Source organism: Neltuma alba, unplaced genomic scaffold, assembly GCF_004799145.2.
Source record: "Neltuma alba isolate B1F8T4 unplaced genomic scaffold, ASM479914v2 tig00007271_pilon, whole genome shotgun sequence".
Taxonomy (NCBI): Eukaryota; Viridiplantae; Streptophyta; class Magnoliopsida; order Fabales; family Fabaceae; genus Neltuma; species Neltuma alba.
Window position 1 is genome coordinate 15,632 of NW_021634731.1, and position 21,751 is coordinate 37,382.

Consider the following 21,751-nt stretch of genomic DNA (forward strand, 5'->3'; position numbering starts at 1 on the left):
CCCCCCAAAAAAAATCTCTAGAAGCCAAAACTGTACTCTTTAATTTGTTGATGTAATTCCGTTTCAAGCAAATGTTTATAAATTACCTTTGAGTATGTCGACGGGTGCGGGACAATCCCAGAAGCAAGATTGATTAATATATAAGACTTGGATCCTGAAAATCTTCAAGTTAAAAAAACTATTATCAATTGAAGTTATTAATTACTTTTTTTAATTATTACAAGTTTAAAACCACCATGTACCAAGTTTTATGAGATTTATTATTAACCCTAGAAAAAGTGAAAAACATCGTCAGGTTATGATTCATTCGATTAATTTTTTAATAAAAGTATTAATACTCTGTAATTCGACCCAAAAAAAAAATTCATACATAAAAAATATGGGTCCTCAAATTACAATTTTCTAGTCGATAAAATTTATAAATTGAAAAATTTTATCGATTTTTTAAAAGCAATTAGGAGATATTATTGTGTGAAAAAAATGCATATTTCACAATATTGAAAACCGTATCGAACCGATTTATCTTAATTTTATTACATTAGTAAAGGAACGAGTTTCAAACTTTCAATATATTAACTCAATCTTTTTCTGTGGGTAAGTGCCAACAAAGTGGTCCAAGTGCTATTAATTAATTATTATTGAATGAGAAACTGTGGGTAAACACGTGTTATTAAAGGACAAAAATTGAATATTTGTTTGGTTTTTTTTTTTTGACCTGGAATATTTGTTTGGTTGGTACAACAAGAAAATATCTTCTTCTTTTTTTTTAAAAAAATTATTTTGGGATATGTACTCAGAGACGTGACATCTGTATCAAATTTTATGTGCATAGTTGACCCCAGCCAGAAGTGGGAGAATTCATTTTTATTAAGAATGTTAATTGCATAGATTTTTTTTGTGTGGCAACGATGTATTTGCAATTTTAAGATTTTTTCCCCGCCAATTATGCTTTAATTTTTCAAACAAAAATGATTTTTAATTTTTCATGAGCTCTTAATTAATAAGTTCAATAAATAAACTACTTATATTAAAAAACTGTATACTACTTTCTGTCTTTAATATAAAAACTAAATAAATAATTTATGAATATTAAAAATTAATTAAATTAATTATTTATAATAATATATGTTGTTTTTTTAAAAATGTTGTTTTTTTAAAATACCCTTGTTAATCATGTACATTAAAATGGAAGCCCTTTCATATGTACAATTATTATGAGAACTGTTTTTAAAAAATAAAAAATATAAGAGACAAAATGAATCAATATAATATATTTATGATAAAATTAAATTTTAAACTAATTGTTATATTAAGGACTGGAAATAATATTTGTTATAAATAGTAAATACATTATTAATTGACTTAGGCTAAGGGCCTGATCACACCGCCAGTGATTTTCGAAATTTGTTATTAGACCCAACAGCTTTTGCTAGATGGGCCTTTTTGCAACATAAATGGCTCTAATCTCCAGAGGATGTGTATTTAATAATAATAATAATAATAATAATAATAATAATGTATAACAGATGCTATATTTTACATTGATGATAATAATGATTTAATTATACGATAAAATAAATTCAAAAAAATAAAATAGGAACTTCAATTGCACCATGAAGGATGATAGGCACAACAAACACAGAGAGAGAGAGATGCTTTTAACAATTTATAGTCTGCAGTTTATTTTTCCATATTTAGTTAATATAATGAAAAAAAAACATTAAATACAGTTGATAAATTGATAAATATTATTGAATTGAAAAGTTAATTGAATCATGCCCTGCAACAAGCCTGGCAGGTCTCTGTTAGCTAACCTACACTTATTACTATGGCCTTTCGGCAAAAAAAAAAAAAAAGAAAAGGAAGAAGATAAAAGAAGAAGAAATGGGGAATAGACTAAGCACGCCACATGCACACAGGAAGCCGGGAACACTTGTCAAATTTGACATAGTAAAATGCAAACAAAATAGAAATTTTAAGATATACATATTCAAAAAATATAGTATAAATCCTAAAAAAAAAACGAGAATAAATGGTTATAACTATTTACAAATAAAAGAGCCATCACTTCTTAACACAAACATTTTTGAACTATAAGAAACAAAATACATGTTTGAACAAAAAATAATCCAAAAGTTTAATATGATTGTAAACAACAATACATTTTTTTAATCTTTCTCAATAATTTCAATATATATATTTAATTTCTTGTCAGAAAATATATATCGAATCTAGATCATGTTAAATTAAGTCATTTTATAAATTTAAGTTAAAAGAATATATATTATTTTTATTAAAAAATTGCAAAAAAAGAAGAAGTAGAACATGGCATGACTGAGGTGTTCCCAATAAGAGGAACCCAGTGATTAAAAGTGCTTTTAATTTTGATTTAAGTACTTAAAACAAAGGCACTTATTAATGTGATATAATAATATAATAAGCAAATGATTTAAAGTACAGCATGCTAATCACATGGGGGACTAGTTGAACTTGGATGAGCAGCCACAAGCCATCACTAATCATCACCACCCTAATGTTATATTTTTAATTAATTATAGTGACAAATTAAAGTTCCCATTATTCTTATCCATATAATTAATAATTCATATTCCTTTTTAGGTTGATTACTCTCAAAATGAGACAATAACTTTTCAAAAGCTACCATAATTAATAGATAATGTAATGTAATTTATTACTTAGTACCATGTGCTAATAATGTTAGCATGTTGGGCTGATCATTTTTTTTTTAAGGTACGCTTGCTACAAAAAATGGTATTAAACAAAAAGAAAAATAATGAAAAAGAGGTGATTTTATAGATAGGTGAATTTAGCAGTTTTTTTTCCCCGTAGTGTTCTAAACCTCAAATGTAATATAATAGGAAGAAGATGACTGTATATTATAACTGAAAAAAAACACAAATAATATTAAAAAAATTCAGACCTGAAATATTAAAAAAAAGTATTAAATTTAGGAATTGAAGCTCCATTGAGAGATCGAAATTCGTCCATGTAAGCCCTTTTTTTGGGTGGAAAAAAAGAGTTACTTTATACTTTTTCCAGGCTAAATGTAAAATTTATTTTGTAATAATTAAATTTTAAAATGGGTTTTGTATTTAGATGAAACTCAAATTATGGTTTCAAAAATGATTTTACAGTATACGAATTAAATATGTAAAGGAGTTTACTTCGATTTGTGGAAAAAAATATTTTTTAAAAATACTTTTCTCAAATGCCAAACACTTCCTATAAATTGAGATGAGATGATCAATAATTTAAAAGTAGGATCAGGATATATTGACATAAAGTTACAATAATTACTTTCTTTTCTTTTAAATGTGCACGCTTTTGTTTACGTGCGCACATCACCACCAAGTAAAACTAAAAATGTATTGATTTTTTTTTTTTTTCACTCAGTACCATGTGCAATTAATCCTTAATCTTTTGAAATCCTTAATTTCATTATGAAACATCTCATTTTGTCGACATTTATTGTACATCTTTTGTTAATAATTTTTTATCTTTATCTTTTTGAGAAATCTAGGTTTAAACTTTTCAATAAAGTGTCGATGACCTGAAAAGAGATGATCCAAAATAAAAATAAAGTGAGCGAAGTTTCCTCATTTCTGAATTATTTATAATAAATAGATATTGTTTTTCTTAAAATATCCTTACTAATCAAGTGTGTTAGCTAGAATTATTATTATTAAAAGAACTACCTCCGAAAAAATACATAAATACGAGGAAAAAAAATAGATTGGAACCTTATAATTAGAACTAAACTAAAAGTCAAACCAAGTCTTATATTAAGAACCGGAAGTAGTATAAGATGTATCTGACTACATTATTACCTGCAAATTTAGCTGGGAAAATTGATGGAAAAAAATCCTTCATTAAAACTTTTATCGATAAGAATGATTTGATAAATTTTTTATATGAAAAATACCAGTGTTATATAAATTTTTACGCGCAAAGTGTGTTTTGCCTCCATTTAATTACAGAGTTATCATTTTAAATTTGTTTAACAATTTTTTTGGTTGGTAGTCAGCATTTTTTTTCCATGCAAAAAAATTTATGCAAGTTGGGTTTAAGGAGTCTCACATCAGGAGGGGGATTTAACCTCATGATCTTATGGATTATTAGTCAGCTTCTTATCAATTCTTGTTGGCGTAGTAAGCATTTGTTGTTAAAAAGATTAAGGATTAAAATTTAAAAACTAAAAATATATTACCTTTGGTTCTTAATATAAGAACTAATTTGACATTCTGTTTGATCCTAAATATAAAATCCCGATCTATTTTATTTATCATATTTATCTATTTTTTAAAGTAAGGTTCGTTAAATAGTAGTTGTAGCTAATAATCATTATTAGCGTATTTAAAAAAATAATATTTATTTAATACAAATAGTTAATTTAACTATTTTTTTAAAATTAGTTAATTGCATTTTATAAAAAGCATAGAGTATTTTATAAACTTAACGATTATACTACATCTTGATATAAGCCAAAAATTCAAACATGCCGCCTGTCGATGTAAGATTTATGCGCGTGATTGTCGGGTTAACGTCATGCAGACGTCATAATTTGCTTTTCCAATTTTTTTAAAAAGAAAGATACACAAAGATTCACGGGACCAAGGAACTATTTGCTTATATAATTCCCCTTTTTATTTTTCTGTTGTTTGTGCGGCATCATCACTTTCGCCCACCCAATCATCAATTGCTCTTTAGACTTTCATAAATTAAATTAATTAAATTAATTAAATCTTCTGGATAAACTCCACTCAACTCACCTTGTCATGTTGACCGAAAAAACTTGCATCGATAAATTAAATAAACAAAAAAAAGAAGCAGTCATTTTTAATTGTAAATATGAAATTTTTATCACCATCCGCGTCTGGGAACAAGCTTACTTTTCTAATATACATTTATTATTAATTTTATTTATCTCTTATGTTGATGATATTTGCATTACTCACCAAGAGTTTTAATAATCTTAACTACGCTTAAAAATATTACACGTCAAAGGTGACAGCTAAACATGTTTATATCAAAGTCCGAATTGTTGATGACTCCTTCTATTAAATATTTTAATTTAATGAAAAGTTGATACTGAGATTTCTTTTGACCTGATATATCGAAAATTTTATTTTTTATAAAATGGTTTCGTGTGTGATTTAAAATCTTTAATACAAATGCTTTTTTTTTTGTATTTTGAAGCTTAATTAAATTAATTATTTGTAAAAAAATATATTGATTTTTCTAAAGCATTTCTTTTAATTATTGATGATACTCGGCACTATTCTTTTATTACTGTGAATTTTTTTAACATGTGTAATCAACAAAAAAATTAAAAAAATAAAAATATGTGAGAAAAAATGATTTTTTTTCCTTACAAAAATAGTTTAAAATCTTATATTTATCATTCAAATTCCAACTCGTGGGAGTAATTATTATTTTTTTAATTACATTCCCTCTGGTTACTTCATAGGGTGTGTTTGGATAGAAACCAAACCATGGTTTCAGAAGTGTTTCTATGGATTACGAAGTAAATATGTGGAGGAGATTATCTCATTTTACGAAAAAGTGCTTCTGAAAACCACGGTTTTGAGATATCCAAACAGGCCCATAATCAGCGTTACGGTCAAAACTCAGCGGGGGTAAATGTAAAAACTAAACGAAAATTACTCGTACGCGGCTCCGCCAACAAATTAACTGTCTCAAGTGAAAGTTAGTTGGAAGTTGGAAGGCTTGCTTAGCTGCTTCTGCTTCAACGCGTTAAGATTTTTCTTTTTCTTTCTTTCTATTTGCCAGCATAGAACTAACACTAGAAAATCACGCAAGAGAATGATATTTGGGTTGTGGCCACTTCAAGTTTTGCATTTCTAATTCTCTCTGTTGCGTGTTAATGGAGGTTTTCTGTTCTGTCTTCTTGTGAAAGACTGTTATTACTCCGTTTGTTTTCACATTGTTAATTGCTCAATCCATCATCCACTTGCTTTTTTTCCCCCTTCACATCCTTTCACTTTCACACATTTCAAAAAGTATAATTTTCTTTCATCCTTTGTTCTTCAAGTTTTTCTTCCTTTCAGGATCAAACTTGGCTATTCCTTCCTTGTCTCGTCGCCTTCTTCGCATCTTCGTCTCTATCCATCCTTTTGACTCCGTCTTCTTGTCTCTATTATTTTATTTTTCTCCTCTGCTTAATCACCGTTTTTTTGACTTTCACAACGATCTGTATTGGTGTCCAGATTTCTGATCTGACCCTTTTGTAGTTCTCTGTATCCACCCCCCCTGTTCTTAACTGAATCAGCTTCAAGAGGTTTCTTCTGAGTATCTCATCGGAAATGGGTCTGTGTTTGAGTAAAAACAAAGATTCAGAGCGAGAATATAATGGATACAGATCAGTTGGGGGAACCGGAGCGCAGAATTACAAAACCCATGAACCCCATGGAAATCAACCGAAACCCACTTCTCATCAGCCGTATCAATTACCCGAAAAGCCCTCTTCTAGGGCTTCCCTATATCCTAGTAAGACCGGCCACAGTACGATTCTGGGGAAGCAATTTGAAGATGTGAAGCAATTTTACAGGCTCGGGAAAGAACTGGGTAGGGGTCAATTTGGTGTGACCTATCTCTGCACTGAGATTTCAACGGGTAGATCGTACGCTTGCAAGTCAATCTCGAAGAGGAAGCTTACAAGCAGAGCTGATAAGGAGGATATGAAGAGGGAGATTCATATTATGCAGCATTTGAGTGGGCAGCCTAATATTGTGGAGTTCAAAGGTGCTTATGAAGATAGTCAGTCTGTTCATCTTGTGATGGAGCTGTGTGCAGGGGGTGAGCTCTTTGATCGGATTATTGCCAAGGGACATTACAGTGAAAGAGCTGCCGCTTCTATATGTAGACAGATTGTTAATGTTGTTCATATCTGCCACTTTATGGGTGTGATGCATAGAGATCTCAAGCCTGAGAATTTCTTGTTGTCCAGTAAGGATGAAAAGGCACTTCTCAAAGCCACAGATTTCGGTTTGTCCGTTTTCATTGAGGAAGGTACAATTTTCTTCCCCATCACTGGTCATTTGTTTAAATGAATTTACAAGTTGGTGCTGAAAAATTATGTCTCCTTGGGTTTTAGTCATTAGATTTATTCCTCTAGATAAATTAAGCCTTCAAATTTATTAGAATATCTTGAGCTTTCTGCTTAAGTTGATCTTTTACCTCTGTCTTATTTCTGCTAGGTAAATATATAATGCTAATTGTTAGCTTTCATAATCATATCATTATTGAAGTGGTAGATGCATAAAACAAGAAGCAACATGATACTTGATAGGCAAATATGTATTTAGATACTCCATCGTATTCATAATTAGTCTTATAAAAAGCCATGTTTGTGAACCAAATCAGAAGCCAACAGAACTAGAACCGAGTATTCTCATTCACTCCATGTGTCATACAAGTTAAGATCTTAGGTTTTATGAAATTCTTGGACTCTCAATGATGTGTATATGTTGGGAATTGAGGGCTCCACATAACCTACAAGATGCCTCAGATGTCATGTGAAAAATTACAAAGAAAATGTGCATTTCTATTATGTTTGACAGTTACTCCCCCCCCCCCTGATAAGATGATTTATCTCTTCATAAATTACTTCTCCTCAGGAAAGGTTTATAAGGATATAGTTGGGAGTGCCTATTATGTTGCTCCTGAAGTCCTACGGCGCAAATACGGGAAGGAAATTGACATATGGAGTGCAGGAGTGATATTGTATATCTTACTCAGTGGTGTACCTCCTTTTTGGGCTGGTAAACAGCGACATTCCTTTTCATAATGGGATTATTGTGCTCTATTAGAGCCTATTGTTCTTTACTTTCCATTTTCTCCATGACTTTTATAGCTTGACTAATTTCTATCACATGTGTTCTGTAGAGACGGAAAAGGGAATATTTGATGCCATTTTGGAAGGTCATATTGATTTTGAAAGTCAACCATGGCCAAGCATATCAAACAGTGCCAAGGATCTTGTTCGTAAGATGCTGACTCAAGACCCAAAAAAGCGCATCACTTCTGCTCAGGTTCTAGGTATGTAATTTTTGTTGTTCTCTCTTTGTCATGTCACTTCAAGAAACTGTAACCTTCCACTTACAGAGGAATCTTTAGAATGTCATCATTCTCTACTTCTGTGATTGGGCCTGGAAAAGTTCTCATGATATCATTTCATGAGTCTGATCCACAGGTATACTCGTGACAAGCCAGAGTTCTGACCCCAAAAAAATAAAAATTATGGAAATACAGGCACAAGGTGGTTATGATCACCTGTCATTGAGCATTCAACTTAGCATCTGTTATGCGTAAATCCTAGATGGTTTAACCTCTTACATGGGAACTCTAATTTCACTAGTATACTATTCTTTTCCATTGGCTAGATTTGTTTAAAGTGTATTTAAGTCAAATAATAGAAGAGAAAAGAGAAAAATAATTGAAGATGAAGATATTGATCATGTAATATTCTTTTACAAGGCTTACTGAATTCTAATTACTTTCACTGTCATGTGGACTAACATCGTTGAATATTTTCTTCTTTAATTCATATTCATTTCTCAACTAACTGAATTAATGTATTATATGGCTGAATAGAGCATCCATGGATTAGAGAAGATGGAAATGCATCTGACAAGCCGATAGATAGTGCAGTCCTTTCCAGAATGAAGCAATTCAGAGCAATGAATAAGCTAAAGAAACTTGCCCTGAAGGTGAGTCAATCCACTGGTTGTGAAAAGTTTAGCTACTGTGCTGTTTGCTGCGAATTAGGAAGGAACCACTAACATGGTTAGATACTTAGAGAGACAATATTCAAGTGTTTCACTGTTGCGTTTATGATGCTAAATTCCTTTAGGTCATTGCGGAAAATCTCTCTGAAGAAGAGATCCAAGGGTTGAAGGCAATGTTTACAAATATGGACACTGACAACAGCGGTACGATCACCTATGAGGAACTAAAGGAGGGATTGCAGAGACTTGGCTCAAAGCTCACAGAGGCTGAAGTGAAGCAGCTTATGGAAGCTGTAAGATGGAAACGGCACCATTGACTACATAGAGTTTATCACTGCCACAATGCATAGACATAGATTAGAAAGAGACGAACATCTCTACAAAGCCTTCCAGTATTTTGATAAAGATCACAGTGGGTGAGTTCTTCTATTCACTATTCGTATTCCTAAGATAACTGATAATGTGTACTGTTTAGTAAAGGAACACACTGAATTCAAAATCATGCTAAATGAGTGTATTTGGTTTTTCTGAAGCATTAAGACATTCTTTGTTTAATTTCATTGCAGATTCATAACAAGAGATGAACTTGAAACTGCCATGAAAGAATATGGCATGGGCGATGAAGGCACAATCAAGGAAATCATATCAGAAGTTGACACAGATAATGTAATCAATCACTTTATTAGTTATATGGCTATATTTTGGTGTTATAGCTCCATAATTTATGCTGAATCTTTTATGGGTTTTCAGGATGGTAGGATCAATTATGAAGAATTCTGTGCAATGATGAGGAGTGGAACCCCGCAAGGCAAGCTATTCTGAACCACACTATAAGTTGCTCGAGCTTGCTGTATTTGAGACCCTGAGTGTAAAAAAAAAAAAAACTCTACTTTTGCGAAGAGATTCAGTCCTTTCAATCATAATTTTGGACCCAAATATTACTGAAACGTGTCATTTTATTTCTTAGGCATGTAAAGCTTCGATTTTTAGATTTGTTTCGATTACAAGGTTAAGCATAACTGTGAGCCAGTTGTTTGTCTGTTAATTGTTGACTTGTTTCGAAGTAGAAACTCGCCTAGGAAAAAGGTGATTTTTATTCCGGGATAGGATAAGGATCCAGTTTGCTGAAGCTTGAAAAGTGCCCCTCATCTGTTTTTTGGAAGTGATTTTAGGATGTACAATATAATAATGTGAGGAGAATTTTACTTTGGCTTGCTAATAAAATGCTTCTGAGAAAAAAACTGGTCCATACCCTATTTATATATGTAACTTTATGATTATAGAAGTTTATTCTTTTTTTTTTTTTTGGTACAAGAGAGGACAAAAGTCCAAAACCAAAAAAGATCAACTCATGGGGGAATCAGATCCCACTCTTTCGCTAGCCACTAAATCTAGTAAATTCGGTGGACAAGAACCAAAAAATGAAGATCTAGAGAGACCCTCTTTGAGGAGTTTATTCTTATTGGAGTAGGACAACATTGCTTCCTTTTTTTTAATACTTTCAGGTCCAAGAGTCAAAAAAACTTTCGAGCATGCATAGTGTTTTCACGAGAATTTTTTTAATAAAAAATGACTCTTGACCCAAAAGTTTTTATAGTGTTTATATAAAAAATTGGGAAAAGGAACTTTGAAAACTTTAAGGTAAAGATGACTTAAATCATAGTACTGATATTCAGTATTTTCTGCATATAAAAATTTATCGGCATAAAAGTTTGTTCTCATCAATAAAATTTTGCAATAACGAATTTTTCCTCATGTATATTAGTAGCTTTTCTCAATCCGGAGGGTGTTGCAAGTCTATGAGAGGTTGGACTATTTCATTTGAATCATAATATTTTGATTAATCGTATTTCTTTAATTTTGAAACAAATTCAGAAATTTTTTTTCTCTACTTGCTTGAATAATATTCTATAATGGTCTTCAAAATTTTCAAGAGAAACGTAATCCTTGAAACATAAAGTTTGAAGCTTTTGTGCAGGAAATATTTATATCATATGTGATATGTAAACACATTAATTATATGATATTCTACAAATATAAACATAGAGACGAACCCTAAATATCAAAGAGAAACAAAATTAATCCAATCTTTAATAAAATCGTATCTAAGTTCACTGCGGAAGCATTTTAACGAGGTTCTTCGTTCTTCGCAAGGAGAGAAAGCAAAGGTGGGCCTCCGAAACAGTAAATTAAGATGTCAAAAACCGTGGATCTTGAAATGTTCTAAGCAGTTGGTTTTTAAGACCATGGTTATAACATGATGTTACCTACGGGGAAAAACAAAAAAAACGCAAGACATTTTCCAATGAGTTGCCATAGAAAGTTGTTTATTGGATTCAGAGGCCTCCATGGATTTAAGGAACATCATCATGATATGATGGAGGCAGAAGCAATTAGTCAATGGTGGACCTTTTGAATAATCAGTGCTCGACCTTTTGGATCAAAGAATTCTGTGATTCCTTCTCTTGTTCTGTTTTGAAAGGTTAATAAAAGGCGACTTTCAGCGATGAGTTAGAAGTTTGTGAAAGCTTGAAATTAAATGAAAACCAGTACTTGTGAAGAACATGGATTGAGAGAAGAAAACCGCTTTAAAGTCCATGCGTCTTGGTTTATATGGTGCTCTCTTGTTATTGACCACGATGTTGAAGTTTTTTTCGCTTCCAAATCAGATCAAAATTGTAACGCACCATCTTGTAAGAGAAGATTGTTTTGGCAAACAAATCAACATCTTACAAAAATTGATCGCCCGAAAAGAATACCCACCTACAGTATGATAAAGAAGTATTAAACGAGTCATTTCTCCTTCAGGCACGCTTATGGGGGCGGAGTCATTGATCCCAGCCTCCATGGAGTTCCAGATTCTTTCTTGCATAGGAAAGGAAAATAGAGAGGGAAAAAAATAAATACAAACATAATCTTTCAAAAAGTACTAATACTTCTATTTAATTACCCCCCCCCCCAATTTTTTTTTTTTTTTTCGTCCAGGAGATTGAGAGATTTTAAATTTCATATTGTCGAGACCCTTTTTCCAAAAAGAATGCAGAACAGAGATGCGCACAAGCATCATACACGTTGCTAATGGGATATACCTGTCGACGACACTCAACCGCGTAAGAGGGTTCTGTTCAAGTCACGGGCGGTGCGAATAGAACCAAGTTGTTTCTACTTTCCGCCATTTTTTACTTGAAACTCTTGAGCGCAATAGAGAACAAGACAAACATCGCACGTCACGCGTTCTTTTTTCTTCTTTTCCTTCGAATTATATCTAAGCCACCGATTTCACCGTTCGAAAGTTCAAGTTCGACCATAAAAGATCAGAATGAAACGAACAAACACACGAGAATCTCCTCCAAATGATAGTATCATCATGTATTATTCTTGAACACAAGGTGGGCTTCCTACATCCATCCATATTACATCCGCTATAACTTAAGAAAAATCACTTATAATTATTTCAAATTCACTCATCGAACTTCACACACAAAAAGATAAATACACGAAACGAACCCACCCGCCTGATTGTCGCAAGCTACCGGTAAGCAGAACCTCAACGTTTAAAAACCATGAATCTTAATCTGGTCCTTCCTGACCAGACCGGCCTGGACCAGGAATTGAGAGACGTTCTTGCGCTGATCACCCTGAAGCTGAATGATCTTGCCCAGCTCCTTGTCCTGCACAACGTTGCCGTTGCAGCAGAACTCCTTCTTGAGGTCCTTGAGGATCTTCTCGTAGCTGTACTCTTTCTTCAGTCCTTGAACGGTGGTCAGACTCTTCTTTCCATTCCTCTGTTGTATCCTGACATGCACATACCCTTTGGCTCCCGGAGCATCCGATTCTTTGTCTTCAGCGAATGGATCAAAGGGAGTGGGAATCGGAACTTCCGAATCAACCATGTACCTTGTTTAGTGAGCTCTTGTGGACCTAGAGAACGCAGAAAGCGACTGCAAGGAACAGAAAATATTTCGTGAGCTATTCATATCATAATCAAGTAAGAAATCCACAAAAACTCCCCCATACTCCTCCTAGGAAAATTTGCCGCGCGTTAAATCCGATTTATAAAGAACAAACCGACGAAACTCGTCCTAAAAACATAGACACTAAAGGTTCGAGGATCGTAATTCCAACTCATATTATTGAAAAGGAACTCCGTCAAAGGAAGGCCTGAAGAATAATCACACAGCTTTACATGAGCAACTCAACACACAAATCTTTCAAACACCAAAAAGAAAACCGAACTTAAAAAGGAAATTTCAAATAACTCAGGAAAATGTCCACGGTGTAAAAAGAAAAAAAAGGACTCTACTAAACTCCTACGGCAGGAAGAAAAAAGAACGATCACCCCATATTCTCCAACAACGCAACATAGACAACTCACAGATAGATCGAAACCAAGAATAGGATACGAAGTCAGAATCCGACGACAGAACCACAAGATCGAAAGACTAGAAACAGAGAACATGGTGAGGAGGAACAAGCAGAAAGACGAACCTGAAAAGCAGAGAAGTTTCGAGAGCTGGCAAGCTTCGAGAACAGACAAGAGAAAGCGTATGAGTAAACACAACGAACGCGGGGGGATTATATATAGGCGCGAGCGGGGCCGGGGGTGAAGTCGCGGAAGGAGCCCCCCAGTTGCGAAGGACCTAAGCTGGAAGGTACCAAACACGAAACGTGAGATCGCACACGTGGATGGTCCTGATTCCTTCGAATTTTCACGAATGAATATAAACAATTTAATGTTGAAACAATTTCATTTTTTTTAATCAACTTATTTGATTATAGGGAGAATTGCAATTAGATCCCATCTAACAGAGTTAAATATAAAAAAGTCTCTTAAAATGATAAAATTATTTTGAAGTCCTAAAAAACTTTTTTACAATAAATTTTATTTGTTTAATTACCAAATTACTCTTCTTTTTTTTTTAAGTTTGTATTAATAATTGAAAAAGTAATGATTAACAACTTAAGGTGTAAGAATTGACAACTATCACAACTGGTTTGACAACATATTTCTTAGCATATCATAAATGTAACGTATGAATTGTCAAATCAACCATGATAGTTGGCAATTATTATATCATAAGTTGTCAACCACTACTCTTTCAGTTGTTAATACAAACTAAAAAAAATTCAGTAATTAAATAGATAAAATTTATTATAAAAATTTTATTGAGATTTCAGAATAATTTTATAATTTTAAAAGACCTTTTTGTATTTAATTTTTTTGAGTGGGACTTGATTGCAGTTTTGGATTTTGTTTTATTTAAATAACCTTTTTTTTTCCTTCTCAGGGTCAAAAAGGTGGAGAAGCGTAGTATGGACGCAGCCCCCGGGAAGCAACAAAGGCGTGAGAATAGGGAACGGGCATAAAGCGAGTTGACGGTTGGGGGCCCCACATCGTTAGGTTTGTGTGGTGGAGAGAATGACAGAAGCATCCAGAAACGCCAATTTCTGGGGATTTTTCTTTTTATTTGGCCAAAAAATTCTGAGATTATCCAATAACCGAGGTTCTTCCTCTTATTATTCTTGTTGTTGTTGTTGTTCACTTTTTTTTTAATGTTTGTTTAACACAAAAGCTGTTATTGAAGAAGCCTGAGCCTCTACATAATCAGCTTGGTTGGGGCCCTTCTGATCTGCTTCGTTTCAGTAAAATATTAAAAATAAGAAAGGGATTTTTATGTATATTTTAACTTGAAAACGTGTTGGGAGAGACAGATAGAAATTTACAGGACACAGTGCAGGGGGAAAAATTATTGGATAACAAGGACCAAATGGAACAGGTTGACTCAACGTTTTGATTTTTTATTTTCACCTTTTTGTGGGAAGTTGGGAGCCAGGGTGTGATCCCCGCTAGAACTCAGTGATCCATTTGGCTCCCTCCCTTTTGCCTGAAAAGGGGGGGGGGAAAAAATTTTCTTTTCCAGTTTTACCAGGAAAAAAACACAACAATCTTAAATCTGCGTGAGTTTTGAGACACAGGTAAAGTAGATGCCACTGAAGTTCTCATGATCACCATTCACTTCTTTAGAAAATGAAAACTAAATCAATTTATATCTCACCCTATAAGTTGAGTGTTGTTTCTGTATTATTGTTTTTTCTTACTACAAAAGAGATGAAAGCCTTGCTCGTTATGGCTTTGGCCAACAAACCATTTTATTTTATCAAAATATTTATGAATATGCATTGATGATACCGTTTTCCTATAACATTGGCAGTGACCAACCATTCGTGAAGACATTGGCACTTTTTTAAAAAATTAAAAATAAAACCTATGAAAATTGAAATCTCATTAAATGCCTCAAAGCTAGGCATTTAAATCAATATTTATCTAGCCAAACCAGGATTGGATAAAATAAGAAAAGAAAGAAGCAAAAAAGAAAGAAGAAAAGCCTCATGTTCATTTACAAACCTTGTTGGCTGTTACCAAGTAGACAGAAATATTTCTAATACAAAATTAAACAGTACCATATATTGTATTCTAGGTGCCTGGGTTATCTGGCAAACGTTTCAGGTCCATTTCCACTTGCTGAATTGTCCATTTCATATTCTCCAATTTCTGTAAAGAATCATAAGCGTAAGAAATCCCCATAGCACCATCCTCTGTGAAAGTCAATTACCCAATTGACCATGGTAATGAGTAATGACAGACACATATGAAGTGTGAGAGTGTGTTATGGGTTTGGTGAGACAAAGAACATCTACTAATGTTATGCTCCCTCCAGTCTTGAATATAAGAGAATTTTGGGAGACGTGTTTTGCTCTAAATTATATTCTCTCTTATCTTTTTTATAAGATTCTATTAACTAAATTATGAGGTTTGAGAGAACAATTAAAATTACTTAAAAGCAATAAATATGTAAAAAAATTAAGCCTGTTTTTTCCCCCAAATATGTTCTTATTTAACGAGGGAGTAAAAAAGAGAGAAAACATTGGCAATGCGATAAAAGATGAAAGAGAATGAAGCATGAGAAAAAATGAGGAGCGAGAATAGAAAATTAATTAGGATCAAAATTGATAAAAACACATTTAATGTTCAAACAATTCTTAGTAGGATCTTATAAAAGACCAAACCAATTTAAATTTTTGAATCTTATAAATAGGACAAGAGAGTGAGAAACAAACGGCTCATGTTTGGTGCATTAATTACATTACCCCAATTATGCCCTTCATCATATTGGGAGTAATAATTAATAACCATTAAATATAAGATAGAAATTCAAACATTAAATTGGGGGCACATGTGGAAAAAAATTGATGTGCGGCCAGAGGGAGTAACTGATAAGCCAAATAAATATTCACCTTCACAATAACATGGTATTGCCTTGCAATGTTGTCGAAGTGAGGATCGACACCTTGGTATTCACGGAGACGAGTAACCTGGTAAAACAGATTCATATATAATCTATAAAGACAAACTAGATGGATGTAACGTTAATCATATTATCATAACACTGATAAACATAAGCTCCGCCACATCAGATGAAACTAAAACCATATTGCGTAAGAATATTTGAGGCTAGCACAAAAGGTAGATCACGTCTTGGGGATTGGATAAGCAGATTATGTCATGGAATCCAATAATCCAATGATTCAAAGTATAACAGTGACATAATATTCTGCACTAACGAATTTGCGCCTTCGTGCCAAAAGAACACTAGAGGAAACAGGAATTATACCGCTTTATTATATGCTATAGAAGCTTCTTCTGTAGCCTCCACAAGATACTTCCTAGAACCAGTAAGAAAAAGGATGATTAATATCAAACCAAGTACAGGCTATGAAGTTAAAAGAGGTATAACTATCTTTGATACCTTATCTTATGAAGGGCTGGAATAGAATCCTGAGTGTAAGTTTCAAGCAGAAGAACATGTTCAAGAACCCTGAATTGAAATGGCAAATAGCTCATATGTCAGAGAACAGAACTTGGCAAGAATTAAAATTGCTGATAAAAATAGTCTCGAAAAATAAAAAGTTTGCAGCTATTAGAACACTTCATTCAGAATGAAATACCAGATTGCGTCTAGAAGCAACATATTTGTTCCCTTTCAGTTACTACCCCCAACATAATTCACACTTCTCTCTTTCCAGATTATCCTCACCAAAATCTTGCCATTTAGCACAACGGTAGTAATACATAGCCCTTAGTTTAATAGTGATTTTGACTTTGATTTCAATTATCAAACAGCATAAATCCCCCAAATGTTTTGTTGGGAATAAAATATGAAATCCATATCCTGACACTAAAGTTTCTTTAACACTGCATTTTTTCAAAATGTTCAATGTAGGCTCAAGCAGATTAATAATATTTAATTAATTAATGTTTGATGTCCCATTTAGCACAATATCTTCTTGGAACTAATTTGCCAAGCAATGAGATTGAGATGTCCTGCTACTACTATACAATTCAACATATTACCTTGCAGGTTGATTACATAACAATATCCTCCAACTGTTAAGTAAATAATTTACCGAAACCCATAGTTAAGAGATGAATGCAACGCAACAAAACTGCAACCAAATGATTTAAATTTGGAAACAATATTATTTTGCGCATAGAATCATTCTGTTCCTGCAACGAAAAGGGTCGGTCTCACTTTTCCGAGATGCTGAGTACTAAAGATTTCCATGTTTACTTTCTTCCATCTTTAACCCTTTAAGAGAAGCAATGTTTTCTATCCACCTTCGGTAAGTCACGCTGATAGGACTCCAAGTCAGCACATTAACGCACCAGAGGAGAAATAGGGAGAATGGAGTAGTGGTTGAGTCTGTTTGCATCTTTTTAGGAGAGTTGAATGAGTCTTTTAGGTTTTATTGATTTTATTAATGATTTATTAATTGAATAAGGGGACTTTAGGTTGTTAGAGGTCCATCAATGTCTCTTTCTGTTAGTTCCAAGATATTAGGGATATTTACTTAATTCTTATATTTATTCAATTGTAATTTCTGCATTATAAATATGTTAGCCATCCTATAAGCTAACATATGAGAGAAATAAATATTTGTTCAGTAATTTGGAGATTCTCCTTCTGGTTACTAAATCTAGTTAAGTGAGATCCTTGCTTAAGTAAATTTTAGTAGATTTTATCCCGGCTATTAGTGAGTTGAGAGTGAGATTCTTGCCTCAACCCTCTACTAGATTATATTTCAGTTTTTTTTATTCACTTAATTATCTAGCCATTTGGGTTCTACCACACGCCCCTTTTTTGTGGTCTAAAAAGTACAACAATCATATGAAAAATAAAGAACAAAGAAATGATGAAAGTAGCATACGGCAAACAAACCTCAATTTTGCACTCATGGTCTCACACCTCTTACAAAGCCAAGTCTTCTGCAGCTCATCCTACATATACATTGAACTCAGTCAATACAACCTTGGTTATCAAAATAGATAATATTAAACAAGACTGGGCACCATATGCTTCACATGGAGTCCAAGGTGAACATTATTTACTCATGGTTTATAAATAGTATAGTTTCTTATAAATTTTATATTATACATTAATATATTGATGATACTCACGTATTTATGCTGATGCTGCAACTTCAAATCTTTAACTAGTTTAATAAGCACTCCAAGTATCTGCTCCAAGACCTAATTGAGAATAACGGTTTCAGCATCCACATAACACTGAAAAGAAATGCAAATGGAATGCATGCCCCAACACACAAACAGAGATTCAAGATGTGATTTCAGAAGGGTTATTCTACAAAATGACCAAGCATGTACATTATAATATTCAGCAAATTTTCTATCTGCAGAATAAAGGTCGTCCCTTAGTGCTGTTTCTTCTCTTTCAATCTCCTCAATCAACAACTTCACCCTGGTAAAAGAGTAGATATGAAGAGTGAGAAATTGTAGTCTATGGAGAGGTCCAGCACAGAACTTACAGCTACTGGAACATGGGAAGAATTAATGCTGCAGTGTTTACTTCATATTAAAAAGAAGACGCTCATTAGCTCGGTATACATAGTTAGCATAAGTAATTAAAAATATGAACTAGGATATCGCCTAGAAGTCAAAGAAAACACAGGTTATATATAGATAAATCCTCCATCTAACGCAGCTAAAGAAACCAGCAGAACTGGATCCAAATTACTCAGTTTATCAATATTAAAGGAAAATCTGCCTATTTATCATTAGCTAGGTCAGTTACTACGGTCAATTTTCCATCATTGAACACTTCTCATATCTACATGAAAATAGAATTAGCATCATCAGACAACTTTCCCCAAATCATAAAAATGATACTTCGGGGCATAAATTATACCATCTAGTCAATTTTTCTGCACCTAAGGATGAAGCGTATGCAGTGTAACGCTTTCAATCATGCACTTCTCAAGTAGAGGCCCTATGTTGCATAATTGAACAAAAATACCATTCATTTGACTGATGAAAAGAGCAGACAAGGTTTCTCAGTTGCAAGCAAAGGGGAAAATTCTAAACAATATAAGGAAGAGGCTCCAGCAGTTTGCTCAAACCTTTCTGGAAGCCTTGTACTTGGACTTCCTGATGGTGAAGAATCTGGATCATGAAATCAGGAATCAGTATGAGGATCACTAAAAAAGTAAATGATATAAACAAAGTACATGTATGATCACATTTTTCAGTAGTATCCAGTTAATGAAATATATTGGGGGCAATGAAACTTAAATAGGAGAACTGAAGCATATAAAACACTTACCAATGTCATCCAGTTCAAAGGCATCTGCTAACTTATCGCATTTCACCTTCAATCGAGTCTCTATCTCCCGAGAGAGAGACATGCGATACTCTGTCATGTCCTAAACACACAAATGCTCAACGCTTCAGTATTTGAAGACAAAACCAAGTTAGTCAGTTCAAAGTAAACCTAAGAAAGAGTGTGCTTGAAACCTAATACATATTCTGAGTTACATAGTATACCACAGATAATGGTGTTTGTTGAAGCTGAGTTTGCCACAAATAAGCAGGCGTGATCCCAAGAAAACGGTTGGGGACACCACCAACTCCAAGTTCTCCTGGATCTGTAGCAGCTAGAGCAGTAGCGGCACTGCCAACAGAGCTATTTGGAGTGGTAAGATTAGGATTAATGCTTGAGCTGCTGGTACTAGTACTGTCCAGCGAGCTTCGAGATGCTGCACTCAACTTTTCAATATCTTCTTTATGAATTTCACCATCTTTGGAGAGAAGAGGAAGCCTCAGTCTTTGAGCTGCTTCAGCCACAACCATTCGATGCTCTAAAGTCTCATAGACCTGAAAATCCATAGGCATTTACATATAGTTGACCAGAACCCAAAAAATGAATAAGCATACTAGCATTACTATGCCTCCCTGTAAAAGAAAACTATGGTCATTTATGTCAAGTTTATAGTACAAGTATGCAACACCTGAGGGGAGTTCTTCAATCCAAGTTGTGGATATAGACTGGCTGTATCTCTAATTCCTCCAAGATTAGCCACAGAAATGGCTTGCTGATACTCCTCAACCATTGCAATGGCCTCAGAGTAAATTGCCTGCAGCCAACCCATATAAATACGTATCAGTGAATTAATTTTTACACCATCCTTAGCTACCAACTAAGACTATAAGCAAAAACAAAATATCTGTCCCATATCATTTGTTTAAAATCCAAATATAATAAAATTTCAAAGATAAAGATACAATTCAGGACTTCAATGTTATTCTATGAATAATCATTTACCATGGCTTCCAGGTACCTCAGTCTTTCCCTGCACATTTCCTCTCTCGCCTGCAACACAACTCAGAAAATGAATATCGAACAACATTCAACGCTACATGTTAATTCAGCAGAAGCACTGCAAGATTTTAAACCAAAATGAAGCATCCATGTCCCGATTTTACATGGGAATTTTCACAAACACCAAAGAAACAACAATTGAGGAAGTCGGAAGCAGAGTGAAAATTACCACTTGGAGATCGTTGTATAATGGCTTGGAGATGAGAGATCCATCGGGAGCCAAGCAGTGGCGTTCCAACTGATCAATGACCTGAGTGACATCGGCGGGGAGGTTTTGGCCGTGCAGCCCCTTCACCATCGGATCAGGGTCAGGGAAGAAGAAGAAGAAGGCGTCGTTTCTCTTACAAGACCTTGCCGGACTTTCGCGGGATTTAGAAGCTAGGAACTTTCAATTTCAGAAATACCGTCGATTTGCCTCAAAATTCAAATGGATCCCTCCGATCTTCACCTTGAAATTTTATCTTTTTCTTTCTTTTCAAAAATACTTTTTTTTTGGGGGGGGGGGGGAATTAATCATTTGATCCGAAGTTTTCACTCACCCGTGCTTATACATTTTGACTTGATTAAAATTGAGTCCTTAATCTTTAAACAATTGAAATTAAGATTAACTTCATCAAGTTAAAGTTTAGAGATTAAATTTTAATCAAGTCAAATTGTAGAAAGGTGTAATAAGTCAAAATTTAGAGACTGATTTATTTTAGTGAGGCCCGGAAAATAACTAGAAAGAATCTGTCAGTTAGGAAGAGGTAGATTCAAAAGAATTTGCTCTGCTCTGGCCTCCCTGGAATGGTTAACATTTTCGTCTGATTAACTTACTGCGTGTTTATTTTTACATTGAAATTTTAGATTTAGTGAAAATAATCTGAAAATTATTAAATCTCAAATTAAGATTGATCTTACATTTTAACAGATTTTAACTAAACTTAACTTGTAAATAACAAAATTAGTCATCTTTAAGTTCTTTTTATGAGATTTTCCTTTTTATTTTTAGTTTACTTTAATATGTCATTCTCTCTCTTTTACAATATCCAGTTCACATCTCAAAAATAAAATATTTCTTTTGCCAGAAAAAAATCCGTAAAACTTTAGTCTAATCATTGTCGTATTTTATCATCTTTTTTAATTTAAACTTAACAAAGATAGAAATTCTTTTAAAAAAAAACACTTTGATTAGGAAAACATTTATCTATAAAAATTATATTCTGTCATATTTTCATTGAAGAAATTGATTAGAGTAAATAACTATTT

General features: G+C 33.4%; 2 protein-coding genes and 1 pseudogene across 2 annotated transcripts; 1 reads left to right on the plus strand and 2 right to left on the minus strand.

Annotated features, from left to right (window-relative positions):
• The first annotated feature begins 5,997 nt into the window (after positions 1-5,997).
• LOC114752201 (calcium-dependent protein kinase 33-like) lies at positions 5,998-9,983 on the plus strand (annotated as a pseudogene).
• A 2,130-nt stretch (positions 9,984-12,113) lies between these two features.
• LOC114752192 (protein translation factor SUI1 homolog 2) lies at positions 12,114-12,993 on the minus strand. The gene has a single exon (XM_028940919.1). It carries the CDS (start codon positions 12,659-12,661, stop codon positions 12,323-12,325), a length of 339 nt encoding a protein of 112 aa, XP_028796752.1. The 5' UTR covers positions 12,662-12,993; the 3' UTR covers positions 12,114-12,322.
• Positions 12,994-15,037: 2,044 nt separating this feature from the next.
• LOC114752204 (AUGMIN subunit 4) lies at positions 15,038-20,849 on the minus strand. The gene is made up of 13 exons (XM_028940930.1): positions 20,673-20,849; positions 20,447-20,494; positions 20,133-20,258; positions 19,669-19,998; positions 19,448-19,547; positions 19,245-19,287; positions 18,493-18,586; positions 18,286-18,357; positions 18,047-18,105; positions 16,577-16,645; positions 16,442-16,493; positions 16,065-16,142; positions 15,038-15,321 (listed from the first exon to the last, which is right to left on the minus strand). Exons 1-13 carry the CDS (start codon positions 20,799-20,801, stop codon positions 15,244-15,246), a joined length of 1,278 nt encoding a protein of 425 aa, XP_028796763.1. The 5' UTR covers positions 20,802-20,849; the 3' UTR covers positions 15,038-15,243.
• Positions 20,850-21,751: the final 902 nt, after the last annotated feature.